The 19,985-nt window shown below is 36.2% G+C and overlaps 1 protein-coding gene and 1 pseudogene across 1 annotated transcript in view; both read left to right on the top strand.

The window, feature by feature from the left end:
- Hpse (heparanase) overlaps positions 1-16,291 on the top strand; it is a 36,605-nt gene extending 20,314 nt beyond the window's left edge. The window contains exons 4-12 of the mRNA XM_027939804.3: positions 475-648; positions 1,854-2,022; positions 2,552-2,599; positions 3,133-3,226; positions 3,687-3,793; positions 4,905-5,019; positions 7,372-7,490; positions 8,743-8,889; positions 14,488-16,291. Coding sequence (XP_027795605.1) covers positions 475-648; positions 1,854-2,022; positions 2,552-2,599; positions 3,133-3,226; positions 3,687-3,793; positions 4,905-5,019; positions 7,372-7,490; positions 8,743-8,889; positions 14,488-14,647 — 1,133 coding nt within the window. The 3' untranslated portion in view covers positions 14,648-16,291. The remainder of the gene's footprint in view (positions 1-474; positions 649-1,853; positions 2,023-2,551; positions 2,600-3,132; positions 3,227-3,686; positions 3,794-4,904; positions 5,020-7,371; positions 7,491-8,742; positions 8,890-14,487) is intronic.
- Positions 16,092-18,659, top strand: LOC114096302 (heterogeneous nuclear ribonucleoprotein A1-like; annotated as a pseudogene).
- The last annotated feature ends 1,326 nt before the right edge of the window (positions 18,660-19,985 follow it).

Genomic DNA, 19,985 nt, shown 5'->3' with positions numbered 1-19,985 from the left:
TAAAACTGTATTTATTTTAAATTAATAAGTCATCCAGGAATTTTAAAAATGTTTTAAATATAATTAAAGTACCCAAATATTTTGTATTCAGTTTTGAGTAGAGATGTTCAGATTATGAAAATGGGGTTTATACTAACTGATGATGGTCCAGCCTGTGTACATTGAGCATTGAGCATTGAGCCATAAATTGTGGTGTTCCCAATTTACCTGCTGTCACTTGAGCAAAATCTTACTGCCAGATCAGAACTTCTTGTATCTTCCAAGGACTTCCAAAAGCTGAAGCAAATGAAGTAAGATTTTTTTTTAAATTTTCCTGTCCAATTTTGTTGTAACATAGACAAAATTATAGTCATTTATTGGTAATGGAATTCCTTTGATTTGATAACAAATAATACTCATTATGAAGATCAGATCTGGAGGTATTCTTCATTATGTTGCTGATCTAACCATTAAACCGTAATATTTTTCTTTTAGGAAGCTCAGTGGATATGCTGTATAGTTTTGCAAATTGCTCAGGACTGAACTTGATCTTTGGTCTAAATGCATTACTAAGAACAGCAGATTTGCAGTGGAATAGTTCTAATGCTCAGTTGCTCCTGGACTACTGCTCTTCCAAGAATTACAACATTTCTTGGGAACTAGGCAATGGTGAGTACCCCTGGAAACTTTTAATAAGGAGATTCCCCTTTGGCATTATTTGTTCCTATTTATGACATTCTTTTGAATATTAGCACATTCTTGCAGGTTTTCAACAATGCAACTTTTGGGAGCTGGGCACAATGATGCGTGTCTATAATTCCAGCTGTTTGAGAGGCTGAGGCAGGAGGATTGCGAGTTTTAGGCCAGCCTGGGCAACTTAGTGAGACCCTATCTCAAAATAAAAAATAAGAAGTGCAAGAGATGTAGCTCAGTAGCTCAGTGTTAGTACACCACTGTGGTCAATTCCCAGTATGGGGGGGTCAGGGTGGGCAATGCAACTTGTGAAACTATATATGGAAGAAAAGTCTTATATATTCCAGAATACATTACTAGTCCCAGTTTATGCTATATTTGAGGTGAGGCAAACTATTAAAGCCAGCAACCTTCCCAGCTCCAGGTTCCCTTGAGATTTTCAGAGTCTATTAGACCTATTATGCTTGGCAGGCTGGACTCAGCAAAACTGTGAAGTAGGCCATTTGTTTTCACTCCCCCCGCCCCTCCTTTCTCTGTTTTTCCATTTGTCAGTTAATCTCAGCAACCCTGTCCCAATTTTCATTACTTGCTCAAGATGACTAAAAGTTGCCAGCCATAAAATATTACCCATATCAAGCTCCTGAATGTCTCCTTCTTCACTCTTTTGCAAGGAACTTATAAATTCCAACTAAAGTGTTAATGATTAGTTCTATTTTTTTTTCAAAATCTAGTACTTTTCTATGCATTACCCAATGAAACTGATTATAAAATGGAAAATGAAATGTAACATAGTGAGCACATGCTCCGTGGTAGGCATTGTGCTAAGCATTTGATCTCTTCTCTCTGCCTCAAATTTTCCTCCTCTTCCTCTTCCTCTTCCTTCTTATTTAATACTGGATACAGACTATTTTCCAAATGGTTTAATATTATTAACTTCAAGTTGTTCAATGCCCTCCTCATACTTCATTTATGCAATTAACATTTTATTTTTATGGAAAAAAATCTTTTTTAATAACTGTGATTTTACTTTTCTTCACTTTGAATTGTAAGTTTTTGCAATTTGGAAAATGTTTGTTGCATTTATATGTTGCTGTGTTTTTGCTTTTAAAGCAAATTCTAGCTTTTAAAGCTAGGAAAAAATGTCTAGATAGGTGATTAGTTTGACAATTGCTGTCTTTCAGAACCTAACAGTTTCTGGAAGAAGTCTGGGATTTACATTGATGGATTACAGTTAGGAGAAGATTTTATTGAGCTGCACAAACTTCTTAGAAATTCCACTTTCAAAAATGCAAAACTCTATGGTCCTGATGTGGGTCAGCCTCGAGGAAACACAGTTAAAATGCTAAGGAGGTAAGACTTAGAGAATGCAGAACCACTTTTCTTAACAATATCCAGGTGTGGTGCCACATGCTTGTAATCCCCACAGCTCAGGAGGCTGAGGCAGGAGGATCACAAGTTCAAAGCCAGCCTCAGCAACTTAGTAAAGCCCTAAGTAACTTAGAGAGATCCTGTCTCAAAATAAAACATAAAAAAGGTTGGGGATGTGGCTCAGTTTTTAAGGGCCCCTGGGTTCGATCCCTGATATCTCTCACTTCCCCACACAAAAAATCTTCTGGGGATAATCCCCAACAGACCACCTGTTATTACACAATTTGCTGCCTGCCTACATGGTTTATTAAAAGAGGAAATATTGGCTTAGAATACCAAGAATTCTGGCACCTAGTTGGCACCTATGAAAAAAATTGTTGTCAGAATTAGGTAGTTTTTGTGTTTGTCTGAATCTAACATCATAACAAGCCATTTCTAGGGAATAAAACCCCTATGTAAACATTGTACATCTATATGAGGAAGTGAGAGCATAATAGAATTTTTGTTCTAGTTTCCTGAAGGCTGGTGGAGAAGTGATTGATTCGGTTACGTGGCATCAGTAAGTATATCTTCTATTCTTAATACTAGGAAAATAATGCTACTTTTACTTACTGCCAGTTTTCAAAAAAATTATCTCCACTTAACTGCTAACTAGCTTTATAGTTCAGATAAGAAACAAATAGTATCTCAAGCAGTGTACTAGAATTTTAAGACGAATAAAACAAAAATGTAATGTTATTTTAAATAGTGTGGTATCTTTAAAGATCAAGGTATACTGTCAACCAACACATACAATATAAAAGTAGCTAAAACCAATTGCTTGCCAAAAACCAGGAAATCCAGAAGTGCCTGTACTTGTGACTGTATCCTTTTAAGACAAAGGAACTGATTTCTAGTTTTTTGATAGACTGGTCTCTTCCTCTTGTTCCCTTTTCATCTTGGTCCTTCCTTTATAGCAGCATTTCTGCCTTTTAAAAAAATTTTTTTAACAATGGGGATGAGCAAGATAGGAAGGAGAACAAGGTTGGCAATTGACTTAGAGCAGAAGGTAAAGTTTTTTATTTTTCTTTGAATATTTTCTGAATAATTTAGCTACTATTTGAATGGACGCATTGCTACCGAAGAAGATTTTCTAAACCCTGATGTGCTGGACACTTTTATTTTATCCGTGCAAAAAATTTTCCAGGTAATAGTCTTTTTAAGTTTTTTATATAAAACCAGAGTTCTTCTTTTGTAGTCTAGTTAGTTCTAAATTTCATAGGTATATATATTCACATGTTTTCTTTTCTAATTTTGGAGAATAAGCACTGTTTTATTCAGCCTTTGGTTTCCTCCCCAGCATTGGATCTTACTCATTTATATTTATTAGAAATGAAAAATACTATAACTAAAAAGAACAAATTTAAAAAACACTTCCAATAGTCTAATTAACTACCATAGACTATAATACTGAATATTTATATTCCTTCCATACCCTAGTATTCCAATAAAAGAAAATTGTTTAAGACCTAAATGACCGTGAACTATTTTGTAACTGTGTAGGACAGATGGGTCTGGAAATTCAAGGTTTTGGATGCTGTTAATCTTCAACACCACAATTGGTCAGCTTGTCTGCAATTACCATGGAGACTCTCCTGTTCCCATAGGTGGTTAAGGAGACCAGGCCTAGCAAGAAGGTCTGGTTAGGAGAAACGAGCTCTGCGTATGGGGGAGGCGCACCCTTGCTGTCCAACACCTTTGCAGCTGGCTTTATGTGAGTGAAACTGCACTGGCCTCAGGGATCGGATTGCAGCCATTCTCCATCCTGTTAGTGTCAGCCAAAACCAGAACAAAGACAGTTTTTGTGGCTGAAGCACCAAAATTTGTGCCAGATGGTGCAAGAAAATCACTTGTTAAAGCTTGTTGGACCTCTTTAACAAATGTCCCAAATTAATCATTAAAAGGATGAATGGTTTTAGACATTATATTCCTTAATTGTGGCCTAGAAATATGTCACAGGAGTCCTTCATGTAAAAACACTCCCTGTAAAACAAGCATCGGGAGTGCTGGCTCTGAGAAGCATGCTTAGAGTATCTAGCTGTATTATAGATTCCCAAGAAGTTTAGAGTCTAAAATATAAGGTCACAGCGCAGGGCTGCCAGTGAAGTTAAAGATTTGCTGAATCACCTCACTAGCCAACACCAGAAACTTGATTGCTTTAAACCATGGTGTATTTACATTCAGTATATAACTTCCTGAGTATGCTTATCTATAGTTCTGTGTCCTCATAGAGATTTTTTCTCTTTCCTCTCCTGTCCTACCTCTCCCCACCCACTTCTTTCTTCATGGTTATAATCTTATGATATAATATAAGAATAGAGAGAAGAACAGAGGCATTGGTTTTACCATTAATGAAAGACTTGGGGTGTAGATGGTGGGGGTACAGACAGGGTATGATAGGAGACGTCCTAAGAGTTTAATTGTGATTCTACTTATTCTCCATCTTTATCTCTGCTGGCTACAGCCTTTTCTTCAGCCCTCTCACAGTGTGTATATAGGGGTCAGGCACAGGATGAGGAATTGTCTCTTGGGGTGGGAATTTGTCTCCTCTGCTTTGTAGAAGTTGCCTTGCCCTGAAAGGGACTCCTGGCAAGTTAGTGGCCTTCAAGGATGTGTCATCTTGCTGGTGTGGGGAGACGTGAGGGAGGATGTGCTTCTGCACACAGTGCATTTCATTGGAATGGCTTCTGTATAATTAATGCCACTCATCTAAGTTCCCATTAATTCCTCCCAAATAGACAAATAATAAATCAGGATTGTGTGTAGTTAGAATTGAGGGATTTTGTTTTCAAACCTAAACAAAGCTGAATGTTTCTCTGCCCCAGGTGGCTGGATAAACTGGGCCTGTCAGCCCAGATGGGCATAGAAGTGGTGATGAGGCAGGTTCTCTTTGGAGCTGGAAACTACCACCTAGTAGATGAAAACTTCGAACCTTTGCCTGTAAGTGACCATTATTTTTCTATTTTTATGAGAAGATAAAAGTATGCTCAGAGCCCTTCTTATCTGTTGACAATACTAATCCCTTATATTTATAGACAGTCCTCACAATAAATAGTCAAATTGTGGGATGATGAGTTGGAAGGAAACTAGTGTGACTAGAAAAGAAATCAGGAGCCAGAATTAACTCTTTTTAATGCAGGTCATTTGAAGCATAGAGTAGATGCACTTTTTTTTTTCCTTCAGTACTAGGGATTGGACCCAGGGGTGCTCAACCACTGAGCCATAGCCCCAGTCCTTTTTATTTTTTATTTTGAGACAGGGCCTCACTAAGTTACAGAGACTGGCCTCCTGCCTCGGCTTCCCAAGTTGCTGAGAGTATAGGCGTGTACCACCACACCTGACCAAGGATATGCTTTTTTTTTTAGTTGCAGATAGGCACAATACCTTTATTTTATTTATTTATTTTTATGTGGTACTGAGGATCAAACCCAGTACCTCATATATGCTAGGCAAGCATTCTTACCACTGAGCCACAACCACAGCCCCTGGATATGCTTTTTAAAAAGGGTCATTTGAAAATTTTATGACTCATCTCACAAGATAACAAACTTTTATCTAAAATTGTTTTGCAAGACTGAGGGTGTAGATCAGTAGTAGAGCGCTTGCCATGCATGTAAAAGACCACGGGTTCAAACCCCAGCACTGCCCTCCCCCCCCAAAAAAAAAGTTTGTGAAACAAATCAAAGTTAAAATTTCTATAGTGCCCAAAGCTTCACAAAATTTTTATATCATGAAATCATATTTTATTTAGCTTTAAAATGAGCCAGTGCCATATATTTCTTTTAAAAAACTTACTCTAAGAATTGAATATTTGTTAATCAGCTTCAAGATATTTATGAATGAAGTCTCATTTTCATCCTATCTCTAACTGTATCTGTTGCCAAGTGAGGAAATATAGCTTTGTTTATCCAAAGTGCCACCTGTAAGATATATATATATAGTGCTAATTTATATAGATGCATATTTACCTAATTTATATACATACATATTATCCTAGTTTTTATTTATATACATCTTATACATCTGTTATCCTAATTTATATGTACATATTTATATACATAAATATTAGGATAATAGAAATGTAACCCTGAGAAGTATGACTTTGATTTCTATCATCTAAAATGGATTTGAGGATTTCTGTTTTCTAAGAAAAAATTCTTGAGGGAGTTATTTGAATAGTTCTATTTAATCAGTGTTTCACATTTTCCTTATTGTCTAAAATATTACTAATAGTTTATTATTCAAACCAGAATCCAAACAAGGTCTGCCTAATGCATTTGGTTGATATGTCTCTATGTTTGTTCAACTTTAGGTTCTCTTTTCTCTCTTTTGTCCATGTAATTTATCAATTAAAGAAACTAGGTGGGTTATTTTAAAAGTGTTTCCCACATTCTGGATTTTAATAAATTTATTCCTGTCATATCATTTAGCATGTTTGTTGCTCCCATTTCCTGTAAACTGTTAGCTATACCTAGAAACGTGAACTTACTCAAGCTCTGTTTTGAGGGAGCAAGAATTCCTCACAGATGATGTCGTGTTTTTCTGTCTGGAAGTACTTAATGTTTCTCTCTTCTTTTGATCTTGATAGATAATGATTATTGCTTAACCCATCGTTTTATTAGGAGGGTTATCAGGTTTTAAAGGAAATTACTTTTGTCTTAGAAGTTTTATTTCAAAAAATCTTCTTTGTGTATGTGTGTATTTGTGGATGTGTATGTCTTAAATTTCTGGTTTAAGCTGAGTGTGGTGGTACACACCAGTAATCCCAAAAATTTGAGACGCTGAAGCAGGAAGATTACAAGTTTGAGGCCAGTCTCAGTAACTTAGCTAGACCTTGTCTTGAAATAAAAAATTAAAAGGACTGAGGATATAGCTAAATGGTAAAGCACCCCTGAATTCAATCCCCAGTACACCCCACTACCCCGAAAAAAGTTCTGGTTTGAGCTTTACCTTGAATTCTTGGATGAAAGACAACCAAGAATATTTAAACTTTCTGAGCAATTGATTGCATTCTTGAAATATGTCTTCCTGTGGCTATGACTCTCTGAATTTTGGAAGTCCTCTAGGGACACAAAGCTGCAAATAATGTATTTCCCTCAGATTCAAGGTAATCATATAGAAGGAAAGGGAGGATCACATGGGAGGAAGGGAGGAAAGAAATAATCCTATTTACATATATGCAGGATAACAGTTCTACTCTTTGTAGGATAGCTATTTGCTTGCCACTAGTTTTGTTAATAAAATAAGTAAAGTTCTATTTTTGACCCTGCCCTCCCCAACCACCACAACTAGGATTATTGGCTGTCTCTCCTGTTCAAAAAATTGGTTGGCACCAGTGTGTTCATGGCAAGTGTGAAAGGCCCAGACAGAAGCAAAGTTCGAGTGTACCTTCACTGCACAAACGCCAACCAGTAAGTGTGAAGCATGCTGTTAGCCAACCTACAAGATTTAATCCATAAGCACATAACATCCTATACTAACACCCTGTTGCTATCTGTCTACACAGAGGGTCGAAGCTGTGTCATTGGTCCTTTTCATTCTTTGTATTTTTTTACATTCATGGTGATATGATATCAGAATCTAACTTCAAAAAATTGCTTAAATGTAGGCATTTACAGTCAATAAAAATTTAGATAATGATTTTAATTGTCATAATCTATAATGGAAATATACCAAGTTTTAATATATAAGGATAGTAAAAATATAAGAAAATATAAATACTTTTGTGTAAGCATTAATTCATTAAAAGTGTATGAGTATAAATATAAGTGAGAATTAATATGAATAAACAATTTTAATGTATTTATCTCCTATCATACCTAAGAAACACAAAGGAAGAAGAAGAAAAATAATCAAAAGAAAGGGAACAATAAAAACAACAATCTTAATTTCAAAATTGCCACCATAATTTCTAGAGTTGAGAGGCCCTAGAAAGACTTTTATAGTCCTGCAGTGTGGCTTTAGGTAGCAAACAATATTCCTAAATCCCAGGGATTTTCTCTTCTCAGTTTCAATCTATCATCCTGATAGAAAGGTACTTTAATACTAATTCTAGCAAAAAAATCCACCTCCATTTCCCATTTTCTGTGACTGGAAATACTATGGAGGGTAGAGGCCCCACTAGGAAGTAGTAAGGGAATGGTTTGAATGGATGAATTCTGAAATGTGTCCATAGATTAATTTTTCCTGTTTATTTCATTCTTTTCATAGAGATAGGAAGAGATGCTATTTATATAGTTTGTAATTTGAATTCATATGAACTCATGAAATTTACTTTTTTATCATTTAGCCTTCTTATACTTAAAAATTGGTGGTCTATCTGGCTTTCCAACAACTTAGTCTGACAAATTAGTAAAGATTTTAGAGGTCTGGCTCCAAAAATGGTAGTATGAAGAGCAATATTTTTTCTGTTTTTGTTCTGTCCGAGGGACCAAACCCAATGCCTCACACATGCTACTCCCCCAGCTCCCAAGAGCAATATTTTTAATTATGTTTTCAGAATAGGACCACATGTGTGGTCTAATATTATAAAAAGAAGATACTAATAGTCCCATCATCATTATGGATGCTGATACTTAGTATCCATGATCATATTTGTAATCAAGTTCTTAATTGCTTAAATTAGATAAATATTTTTATTAAATTAACCTATTTGCTTTTTAGCCCAAGATATAAAGAAGGAGATTTAACTCTGTATGCCTTAAACCTCTATAACGTCACCAAGCGCTTGCAGTTACCATATAACTTATTTAACAAGCAAGTGGATAAGTACCTTGTAAAACCTTCAGGACCTGATGGATTACTTTCCAAGTGAGTGATTTTCCTTGTTCATTTCAGACTTTTAATGAACTTGTTGGTGTTTATCAGAATAGAGAGTTTTGAGAGGGGGCAAAAAATAAAAAGTCAACTATTTCAAATTCTAACTGTTCTTAATATTCAGGGATACTTATGAATACAAGCATAACTTACTCAGAGAGTCCAAAGTGAAAGATTTGAACACAAACCAGCAGTTATCTTAGAGGATAGTTTGTGTTTCAGAATAACTGGATAATCATAATCCACTCAATGCATTTAGATTATTTCCTCTGAAATGACATAATTCTTGGTAACACAGTCTCTAAAGCAAAACATACCTATTTATAATTGTCATTAAGTATGTGTGGGTTGCTACAAAATATCATACCATTCCATGTGAGCTGGGTGTGATGCTCTTACAGCATTAAAATAATTTTTTGTTGGTTAGAGTAAGACAAAATGGCTAGAAATGTATTGCTAGTCGGATTATTTGAATTGGTTTTAAAACCCAGTCAATACATCTTATAAAAGCACATATTCAACAGAGTACCAAAGAATGGCTGAGGCTTGCAGAGCTGGGTATACAAACATTTTAAGATTCTGTCTTGTATGTGTTGGAAGGATCTCTTTTCATAGTGACTATTCTCATAGTGGAGAACAAAAAAAAAATGAACAGTTTGTAATATTACCATCATCTCCCATCTTCACACATGCTATCTGTGTGATGTTTTCAGTGAGTATTAGCAATGGAACATGAGAAAGTACAGTAAGCCTACTTTCTCCAAAATCCTATCCTTCACAAACAAGCAATATTTACATTGGGTACCATGCATTCCATTATTTTCCCCAGTGCTTTTTTTTAAAAATATATATTTTTAGTTGTAGGTGGACATGATACTTTTATTTTGTTTATTTATTTTTATGTGGTGCTGGGGATTGAACCCAGTGCCTCACATGTGCTATGCAAGTGCTCTACCGCTGAGCTACAACCCCAGCCTCCCCCACCCGCCCAATGCCTTTGTAAATACTATAATTATATAACCTCTCACAGGAAAAAAGAGGATCTATAAGATCTACAGGTTTTCCCATATCCGTGTGTGTGTGTGTGTGTGTGTGTGTGTGTAGTGTGTGTTTTATACTGGGAATTGAAGCCCTACTACTGAGCTATGTCCCCAGCCCTTTTTATTTTTTATTTGAGCCAAGGCTGGCCTTGAGCTTCCATCCTCTTGAGTTGCTGGGATTATAGGTGCTTATCATTGCACCCAGCTCCCAAGTCTCTTTCTACATGGTTTTTGTAGATATATTTAATGGGTTGCATGTTTTATAAAATACCATGGTTTACTTGACCATTTTCCTACTGTTCAAACCATTTTCCCCCAATAATAAATAATGCATATTTAGATAACAAATACTTTTCTCTATTTTCATTTAGATGCTTTCAAAATGAGTCCTTTTTAGCATATTCATGTCTGATGCTGATAAGGAAAAAGCTTTCTGAAATAACTAATGGTTGTAGAGGTGGAAGTGTCTTAGGAGACTCATCCAAGGCCATTCAGCTCAGTTTGGTTCTTTGAGTTCAGTTGGAACCCACAACCTCCTAAAGGCAGCTGTGTTCTGTATCTTTACTTTGTTCTTAATTCTATTCCCTAGAACAGAGGTTGGAAAATCTACCTTATGCCTGTAGAGGATTCCCACATATGCAACCATTTTCTGGTAGGGGAGGTTGGCATGCACTCTATTAATTTTTGTTTTTAAGTTAATTGCAACATTTATGAATTGACGATTACTAAAATATATCAATTTCTAGTTTGTGTGTGTGTGTGTGTTTGTACGCACACACAAGTATGTGAATGCTGGGGATAGAACCCAGAGCCGTGTGCATGCTAAGCAAGTACTGTACTCCTGAGCTACATTCCCTCTAGCTTTTCTTTTAAAATGGATACTTGTGGGGCACCGTGGTGCACGCCTGTAATCCCAGCAGCTGGGGAGGTTGAGGGAAGAGGATCATGAGTTCAAAGGAAGCCTCAGCAATGGCAAGGCACTAAGCAACTTAGTGAGACCCTGTCTCTAAATAAAATACAAAATAGAGCTGGGGATATGGCTCAGTGGTTGAGTACCTCTGAGTTTAATCCCCGGTACTCCCTACCCCCTAAAAAATGAATACTCCAGCAACCCTGGGTTAGTTTTCTCCCTTAGCTGGAGTTGGATTAGAGTTGTCTATTTAGGTGGATCATTTAGTTGTCTATTTTTGGCTTTTTAGTTCTGCATTATCCCTTCCTGACTCTGTTGCCCTATGCCTGTCCTGCTGGTCTTGAATATATACTCTCCTTGGCCCCGGGCTCATTTGAGTTTGTCAGCCATAATCTGGGGTGATGCTAAATATCTAATGTTCCCCAGGTTAACTCTCACATGTTTGAAGGATGATTGGATTGTCTTCTCTCCAAGCTAAATATGCCCAATTTCTTAAGTGATTTTTTGTTGTTGCTGTTGTATTTAGCAGACTCTGTTGCATTCTGATCACATATTTCATGCTTTTCAATTGGAAAACTGGTAAAATTATGGAAAATTTTTTGTTCTCCTCACTTTTATTTAATGAATACATATTACTTCCACTTTTCTTTGTTTATATTTTACAAGAAGAATCCCAGAGCTGGTGCATTGTGTAATCTCATCTATTTGGGAAACTGAAGCAGGAGGATCACAAGTTTGAGATCAGTCTGGGGAATTTTGCAAGATCCTGACTCAAAATAAAATTTAAAAATGAATGGTAGAGACCCTGGGTTTGACCACAAGTACCACAAAAAGAAAAAGAAAAAACAAAGTATACCCCAGATAAGTTTGATGCGTATGCAGTATATTTGCTCATATTAATGACCTCAGAGAGCTAAGCAATGACAACCCTAAAAAATAATTTTTTTAATTGAACAACCTTTGTATAGTTCCTATTGAGAGTCCTGACTTATAAGTATTTAATTAATATTTGAATGAATATATTTTTAATATAAAAGCAGTATTTTATATTTATCTCATATTTTTTTCCTGTTATCCCCAATTTTGTCAAATCTGTTGCTTGCTCATTCCCTACTTTATTTTTCCTGAAACTTGACAAATATGTCTTCTATTACCTTATCTTCATGTTACCATCCTCAAAATATGAAACAGGAGCTGGGGATGTGGCTCAGTGGTAAAGAGCTTGTCTGGCATGCATGAGGCCCTGGGTTCAAATCCCCAAACACCAAAAACCAAATAAATAAAAATGAATGAGCATATGAAACAAGCTGCTATCCCCAAATAAATACCTATTCTCCTTGCCCAGCCTGATGTGGAAATAATCAGCATACTTTAGGCTTACAGTGAGTATACTTACAGCATCTTTTAGATATATGTATAATTAATTAAACAATATAACCTGATGGTATAAGTATCTTGCTATGTTCCTCAACTTATAGCAGTATTAATTCACAATGATCAGGTTAACCTTTAAGCCGAGGTAGTAAACTACCTTCACCAAAAGCACGTCTAGAATAACCAAAAGCATTTCTGGAACATTTGTGAGTAGGCATGCCAGGACCTTCATTTCATGCAGAACAGACTCTTAACTTCTATCATTTAGAAATATTTTTTAAGACCTATTTTTATCTGTGGTTTCCTGATGATGGTCATGAAATTTCCTCTCCTACCCCCATCTAAAAATTGTTATGATATAGATGTTAAAAAACAAAAACTGACACCTGTGAACTGACTTCAACTACAATGCAGGCTTGTTAGTCTTGGGCACAATCCTGAGTGTGTTACTGATATGTCTTAAATTACTGAATCCAGAGCTAAGCATCTAACCAGGTTATATAGAGACCATTTTTTCTTCTCCTTGATCCTTAGTAATGACAGGGAGTGAGAGATCGTTAATAATGAAAAATATATAGTAATACTACTTGGAAACAGGAAAATATATATCAGTGGAGGATTAAATAAATAAATTAATGTACCAATATCATGGAATCCTGTGTATCCAATAAAATGAGTGAATGAATGTTAAAATTTTCAACAAATATGAGGATGGATGAAGGGGAAAAGAATCAAGTTTTAAGAAAATATGTATACTATATCATTTTTATTTATGTAAAATATGTGAGAATATACAAACAGAAATATGGAATAAATATACATCAAAATATTAAAAGTACATTTTAGCAAGTTACTTTTGTTATATTTATTTATCTGAATAATGATCATATATAATAATTTTATAGTGCTCATTGTATACAAGATATAAGTGTTCTAGGTACATTACATACATTACATTTATGATATAAATGTAATTCTGACATTAGTCTTCTAAGTTTTCAACAATAAAAAGTGCTAACTTGAGCTAGAATGTGACTCAGTGATACAGTGCTTGCCTAGCATGACCCTGTGTTCAATCCTCAGCACAGCAAAAAATAAATAAATAAATAGTGCTAATTTTTTTCTAATAAAAAAGCATTTAAAAAAGATACAGATATAAGCATAATTTAGAATTATGAAAGTAACTATAAGTAGAACTAAAATAGACTAAATTTTATTCATTAATACTGTATGGCCAGGTGCCATGGTGCATGCCTGAAATTGCAGTGGCTAGGCGGGGGAGGCTAATGCAGGAGGATCTCAAGTTCAAAGCCAGCCTCATCAATTTAACAATGCACTAAGCAACTTAGAGAGACCCTGTCTCAAAATTAAAAAATACAAAGTGCTGGAGATGTGGCTCAGTTTTAAATTTTAATTCCAATAGTAAAAAACACAGAAAACATAAATTTTACTGTGAGTTAGCCAAATAAAATTGATTTTGTTCCACTATAGCAGAATACATTCTACCTAAATACCTAAGAAAATGAATGTATCCTTCCTGGGGAGAAAAGGGAATTATACAGTTAAATGAAAGTTACAAGTAGGAAATTTTATTGACTGTCATTTTTTATGTGGCTCACCCCTGCAATCCCAGTGGTCCAGGAGGCTGAGGCAAGAGGATGGTGAGTTCAAAGCCAGCCTCAGCAATGGTGAGGCACTAAGCAACTCAGTGAGACCCTGTCTCTAAATAAAATACAAAATAGGGCTGGGGATGTGGCTCAGTAATTAAGTACTCTGAGTTCAATTCCTGGTACCTAAAATATGTGTGTGTGTGTGTGTGTGTGTGTAAATATATACATATGTATATATAAGAAATATCATATATGTATACATATGTAAAGTATACACACACACACATATATATATATATAAAAAATCAATTATTTTCCATCAGATACAATTGCTACAACTCCAGAAATGATGTCATATTTTTTCTTTTATCCCTCCATTATATTGCCTAGTATAGATTTGTATGTTTCATTTTCTGGAAAGGGACAGATGGCATTTCAGGCTTTATAGGTCATATGGTCTTTGTTCCAACTACTCTTCTCTACCACTGTGATTAAAAGATAGATCACACCTCACTGACATAGTGTTGAAATACAAGTTATATAACATAAGCTGCCACAAACAAAAAAAAAATTGTCTAAAAAGGATTGCACAAGTTTTGAAGGGGGTTATAGGGCATGCACAGCTTGGGTAACTCAGGTATATCTTTCCTCTTTGCAGAACTGTTGAACTCAATGGTCAAACTCTGAAGATGGTGGATGCGCAAACACTGCCAGCTTTGACAGAAAAACCTCTCCGCCCAGGAAGTTCCCTAGGCTTGCCACCTTTCTCATATGGGTTTTTTGTGATAAGAAATGCTAAAGTGGCTGCTTGTATATAAAAAAGAAAAGCTGGTTCTAGGCCTGAGGTTAAATATTTCAAGTGTAATTGATAAGGGCTGGGGGTGTAGCTCAGTAGTAGCTCAGTAGAGCACTTGCCTAGCATGCACAAGTCCCAGCACCAAAAACCAAAACAACAAACAAAAAATCAAGTGCATTGATGAATAAAGCGAAGCTCAAACTGTAGGAAGCAAGAAGATTCATTACAAATCAAGTAATTTGGAGTGGGAGCTCCAAAGACACTGGGACACTATGCTACATTTAGCATAGTATTTTGATCGCTAAGTAGAGCACTGCTAATAATAATAGCTAATAATACCATGTGCCAAACACTATATTTAGCACACTGCATGCACTATTTTTAAGTTTATTAAAAAAATATAGCCAGGTGTGGTGGCACACACCTATAACTTTAGCTGTGCAGTAGGATCACAAGTTCAAAGCCAACCTCAGCAAAAGCAAGGCAGTAAGCAACTCAGTGAGACCCTGTCTCTAAATAAAATTCAAAATAGGTCTGGTGATGTGGCTCAGTGGTCGAGTGCCTCCTGAGTTCAATCCCTTTTAACCCCCAACCCCAATGTATATGAATGTTCCTAATATGGCCAAGAGGCAAATAAGTGAAGGATGTATTATTCATTTTAAGAAAGTGTTAACTTGTTTTTATTTTTAAAGACTGTTAAAAGATTGTCACATTCTTTCCTTCATGTGCCATCTCTGTGGGCTCCCATGGGGAAGAGTTTCCTGCCACAACCTTGCAGTCATCTGTAAAATAGAAACTATCTATTTGCACCTTAACAAGAGATAGATTCAGCTGCTACTCTTTTTCTCTTCTGTTTGCCTTTGTCAGCAATCATTTGTGAGAGGACAGATTGTCAGATATGAGTGTCAAAGTATTGAACAATACAGAGGTTAAGGGGTTATGTAAACTTCCAATGAAGTTTTAAAATGACTGTAAATGAGATTGATTTTCTAAAAGGAAAAATTTTAGATAACATCCAGTACATCATAACCATTTGTTAATTTTTATTTTTTCTCAGCTGTTTTTGTTTCAGTTGGGAGACTTTGAGCTCCAAGTAACAGAGAAACCATGATTCAAATGGCTTAGATAATAAGGAAATTGACAATTCCATACAACAGCAAGTTCAAGTAGGGAAGAGTCTGTCAGGAATCCAGGTCCTTTCCCTCTCTCTGTTGTGCCATCTTTAGTGTTAGCTTTGTTCCTGGGCTTATAGCACGATGTCTCTAGCTCCTCCATGGATCCATTCAGATCTGGTAGCAACCAGAGGAAGAAAAACAGTTTTTTTTTTTTCTGTAAAGAGTTGAAGAACTCTTTCTCAGAGGTTCTCCCAGTAAACTTTTCCTTGTGTCTGCTAATGTCTTATTGGTCAGGAATAGGTCATGTAGCCATTTCTCCAGTCACTGGCAATAACCATGAATTGACTCTGCATGGTCCTCTTTGCAGTGGAGAAGGTTGTAAGAGTCCACAGCACTGCACAAAATAGTTCTGTGCTTTTTATCAATGGCAAAATGTATTATTTCCCCCTGTATTTTAATCCTCTTAAGGATTACTATTCTTTATATTTATGTCTATGAATGTTGCCTCAATAAAGTTTAAGTAAATTTATAAAGCTAGAACTTAAAAAGTTTGGATGCTTCAGTACTCTTAAATTTTATATGTAAGTGGTTTTTATATTTTCACCTTTGAAATAAAGTAATTTTTATAATCTTAATATTCTTTAAATAAAGCTAAAGCCTACAGATTCCTATATTTGAAAATCTTGTTTTCTTCATCATTGTCTTTATAACTCCTGCCTTTATTAGTCATTTCACATTTCCCAACACCAAAGTACTTGACTTTGAAAAGAAGGGCCCATCATATCTCATCATATGTATTTAATCATGATCAAAGCCCGGTCTTGTCTCTTTTTTTATTTTTATTTTTTTTCCACTAATGATTGAACCCTAGGGCTCTCTATCACTGAGTTACATCCCCAGTCATTTTTATTTTTTGTTTTGAGGCAGAGTCTTGTTTCTTTTCCTTGTCCCCTCTTCCACTTCATAATACAAGTGAAAAATTAGGCCTTGAATTTATTCTAGGAATTACCTAGTTATTCACCCTGACCTAAAATTGTTAAATGGCTCCCTATTTCTTACACGCACATAAGATACTCCATAACCTGGCACCTGCCTATTTCTTCAGTCCTAACACTTGTCACTCTCCTCATGAATTCTGTTCTCCAAGCAGATATGAGTTGAGAAGTCTGAACCCACATACTCTTGCATATTTGCTCCCAGATCATTTATGCTGTTCTTTCTCTCTTCCTAACTATTCTAATGTCCTCTCCAGGTAGCGAACATTCATGTTTATGAAGACCAGCTCAGACATCAATTTCAATACCTCAGTCATTCAGGTAGCTTTCATTTTTCTTTGCTTTCACAGCATTTATGGCACTTATGATGCATTTTAATTGTATCCATAAGTCTGTCTCATTTGACTTGAAGCTTACAAGAAACAGTTATAGTATCTTCATCATCTTTGCATTTCCTGTTCTTAGCACATTTTCCACCACACAGTAACCAATCAGATGACTTCTTCATGACATAAAAGAGCATTCAAGTTTGAAACGAAGCTATGGTATTTTGATTTGGAATATTCAGGAAAATTTAACATTTCAAACCTAAGAAGGTGGTGTTTACTACTTCTTTAAAATTCTTTTAAGGATATGTTTGTTAGCTTATTTCTGCCCAGGGATGACGCCAAGCCTCATTAAAGTCTCATATCTAAATCAGAGTCACCTAAAGAGCCTGAACAGCTGCAGGTGCTATTCATCAGAGGGCAGAGCTTCAAAACAACTGATGAGAACTGAGAAGCCATTTTGAGCCATGGGGAACACTCAGGGACTATGTGGTAATGAGACCCAAACACTAGTGCTCCAGGGGCTTTGGGTTTGTCACTGTGGAGGAAATGCATGCAGCCATGAATGCAGGACCACACAAGGTGATGGAAGAGTTGTAAAGTCAAAGAGAGCTGTCTCGAGATTTCCAAAGACTGGGGCCCACTTAACTGTGAAAAAGATCTTTTTGTTGGTGGCATTAAAGAAGACACTGAAAAACATCACTACGAGATTCTTTTGAACAGCTTGGTAAAATAGAAGTTACTGAAATCATGACTTACCAAGGCAGCGGAAAGAAGCGGGGCTTTGCTTTAGTAACTTTTGATGACCATGGCTCTGTGGATGAGATTGTCATTCGGAAATACCATACTGTGAATGGCCACGACTGTGAAGTGAGGAAAGCCCTGTCAAAGTAAGACATGGCTAGTGTTTCATCTAGCCAAAGAGATCAAAGTGGTTCTGAAAACTTTGGTGGTGGTCTTGGAGGTGGTTTTGGTGGAAATGATAATTTTGGTTATGGAGTAAACTTTAGTGGTCATGGTAGATATGGTGGCAGTAGCAATGGCTACAATGGATTTGGTAAAGATGGAAGCAATTTTGGAGGTGGTAGAAGCAACAAAGATTTTGACAATTACACCAGTCATAAAATTTTGGACCCAAGAAGGGTGGAAACTTTGGAGGCAGAAACTCTGGACCTTATGGTGGTGGAGTCCAATACTTTGCTAAATTACAAAACCAACGTGGCTATGCAGATTCCAGCAGCAGCAGTAGCTGTAGCAGTGGCAGAAGGTTTTAATACTGCCAGGAAACAAAGATTAGCAAGAGAGAAGAGCCCGGTAAATGACAGGGAAGATATAGGTTACAACAGATTTGTGAACTCAGCCAAGCATAGTGATGTCAGGGATTCTGTGCTACAAAGAAGACATGAGTTAGACAATGCTCATGTGTATGGGCAAAAAACTCGAGGACTGTATTTGTAACTAATTGTATAGCAGGTTATTTCAGTTTCTGTTCTGTGGAAAGTGTAGTATTCCAACAAAAGGTTTTAATGTAGACTTCATTTTTTTTTTGCACCCATACTGTTGATTGCTAAATGTAATAGTCTAATTATGATGTTGAATAAATGTGTCTATTTTAAAAATAAAATAAATAAAAGTTATAAGATTATTGTTGAGCAAGCTATTACCAATGGTGGATAGTTTTTTTTTTTTTTAAACTCTATCAAATCCTTTTTTTTTTTTTATTGGTTGTTCAAAACATTATAAAGTTCATGACATATCATCTTCCGTACATTTGATTCAAGTGGGTTATGAACTCCCATTTTTTACCCCAAATACAAGTTGCAGAATCACATCGGTTACACATCCACATTCTTACATAATACCATATTAATGACTGTTGTATTCTGCTACCTTTCCTATCCCCTACTATCCCCCCTCCCCTTCCCTCTCATCTTCCCTCTCTACCCCATCTGCTGTTGTTTAATTCTCTCCCTTGGTTTTTTTTTCCCCTTTCCCCTCACAAACTCTTATATGTAATTTTGTGTAACAATGAGGGTCTCCTTCCATTTCCATATAGTTTCCCTTCTCTCTCTCTCCCTTTCTCTCCCCCCACTAGTCTCTGTTTAATGTTAATCTTTTCCTCGTGCTCTTCTTCCCTGTTCTGATCTTAGTTGCTCTCTTTATATCAAAGAAGACATTTGGCATTTGTTTTTTAAGGATTGGCTATCTTCACTTAGCATAATCTGCTCTAATGCCATCCATTTCCCTGCAAAATCCATGATTTTATCGTTTTATAGTGCTGCGTAATACTCCATTGTGTATAAATGCCACGGTTTTTTAATCCATTCATCTATTGAAGGGCATCTAGGTTGATTCCAAAGTCTAGCTATTGTGAATTGTGCTGCTATGATCATTGATGTGGCAGTATCCCTATAGTATGCTCTTTTAAGGTCCTCAGGGAATAGACCGAGAAGGGCAATAGCTGGGTCAAATGGTGGTTCCATTCCCAGCTTTCCTAGGAATCTCCATACTGCTTTCCATATTGGCCGCACCAATTTGCAGTTCCACCAGCAATGTACAAGTGTACCCTTTTCCCCACATCCTCTCCAGCACTTATTGTTGCTTGACTTCATAATGGCTGCCAATCTTACTGGAGTGAGATGGTATCTTAGGGTGGTTTTGATTTGCATTTCTCTGACTGCTAGAGATGGTGAGCATTTTTTCATGTACTTATTGATTGATTGTATGTCCTCCTCTGAGAAGTGTCTGTTCAGGTCCTTGGCCCATTTGTTGATAGGGTTATTTGTTATCTTATTGTTTAATTTTTTGAGTTCTTTGTATATTCTGGATATTAGGGCTCTATCTGAAGTGTGAGGAGTAAAAATTTGTTCCCAGGATGTAGGTTCCCTATTTACCTCTCTTATTGTTTCTCTTGCTGAGAAAAA

Source organism: Marmota flaviventris, chromosome 7 (genome assembly GCF_047511675.1).
Source record: "Marmota flaviventris isolate mMarFla1 chromosome 7, mMarFla1.hap1, whole genome shotgun sequence".
NCBI lineage: Eukaryota > Metazoa > Chordata > Mammalia > Rodentia > Sciuridae > Marmota > Marmota flaviventris.
This window is presented reverse-complemented; position numbering and strand designations above follow the sequence as displayed.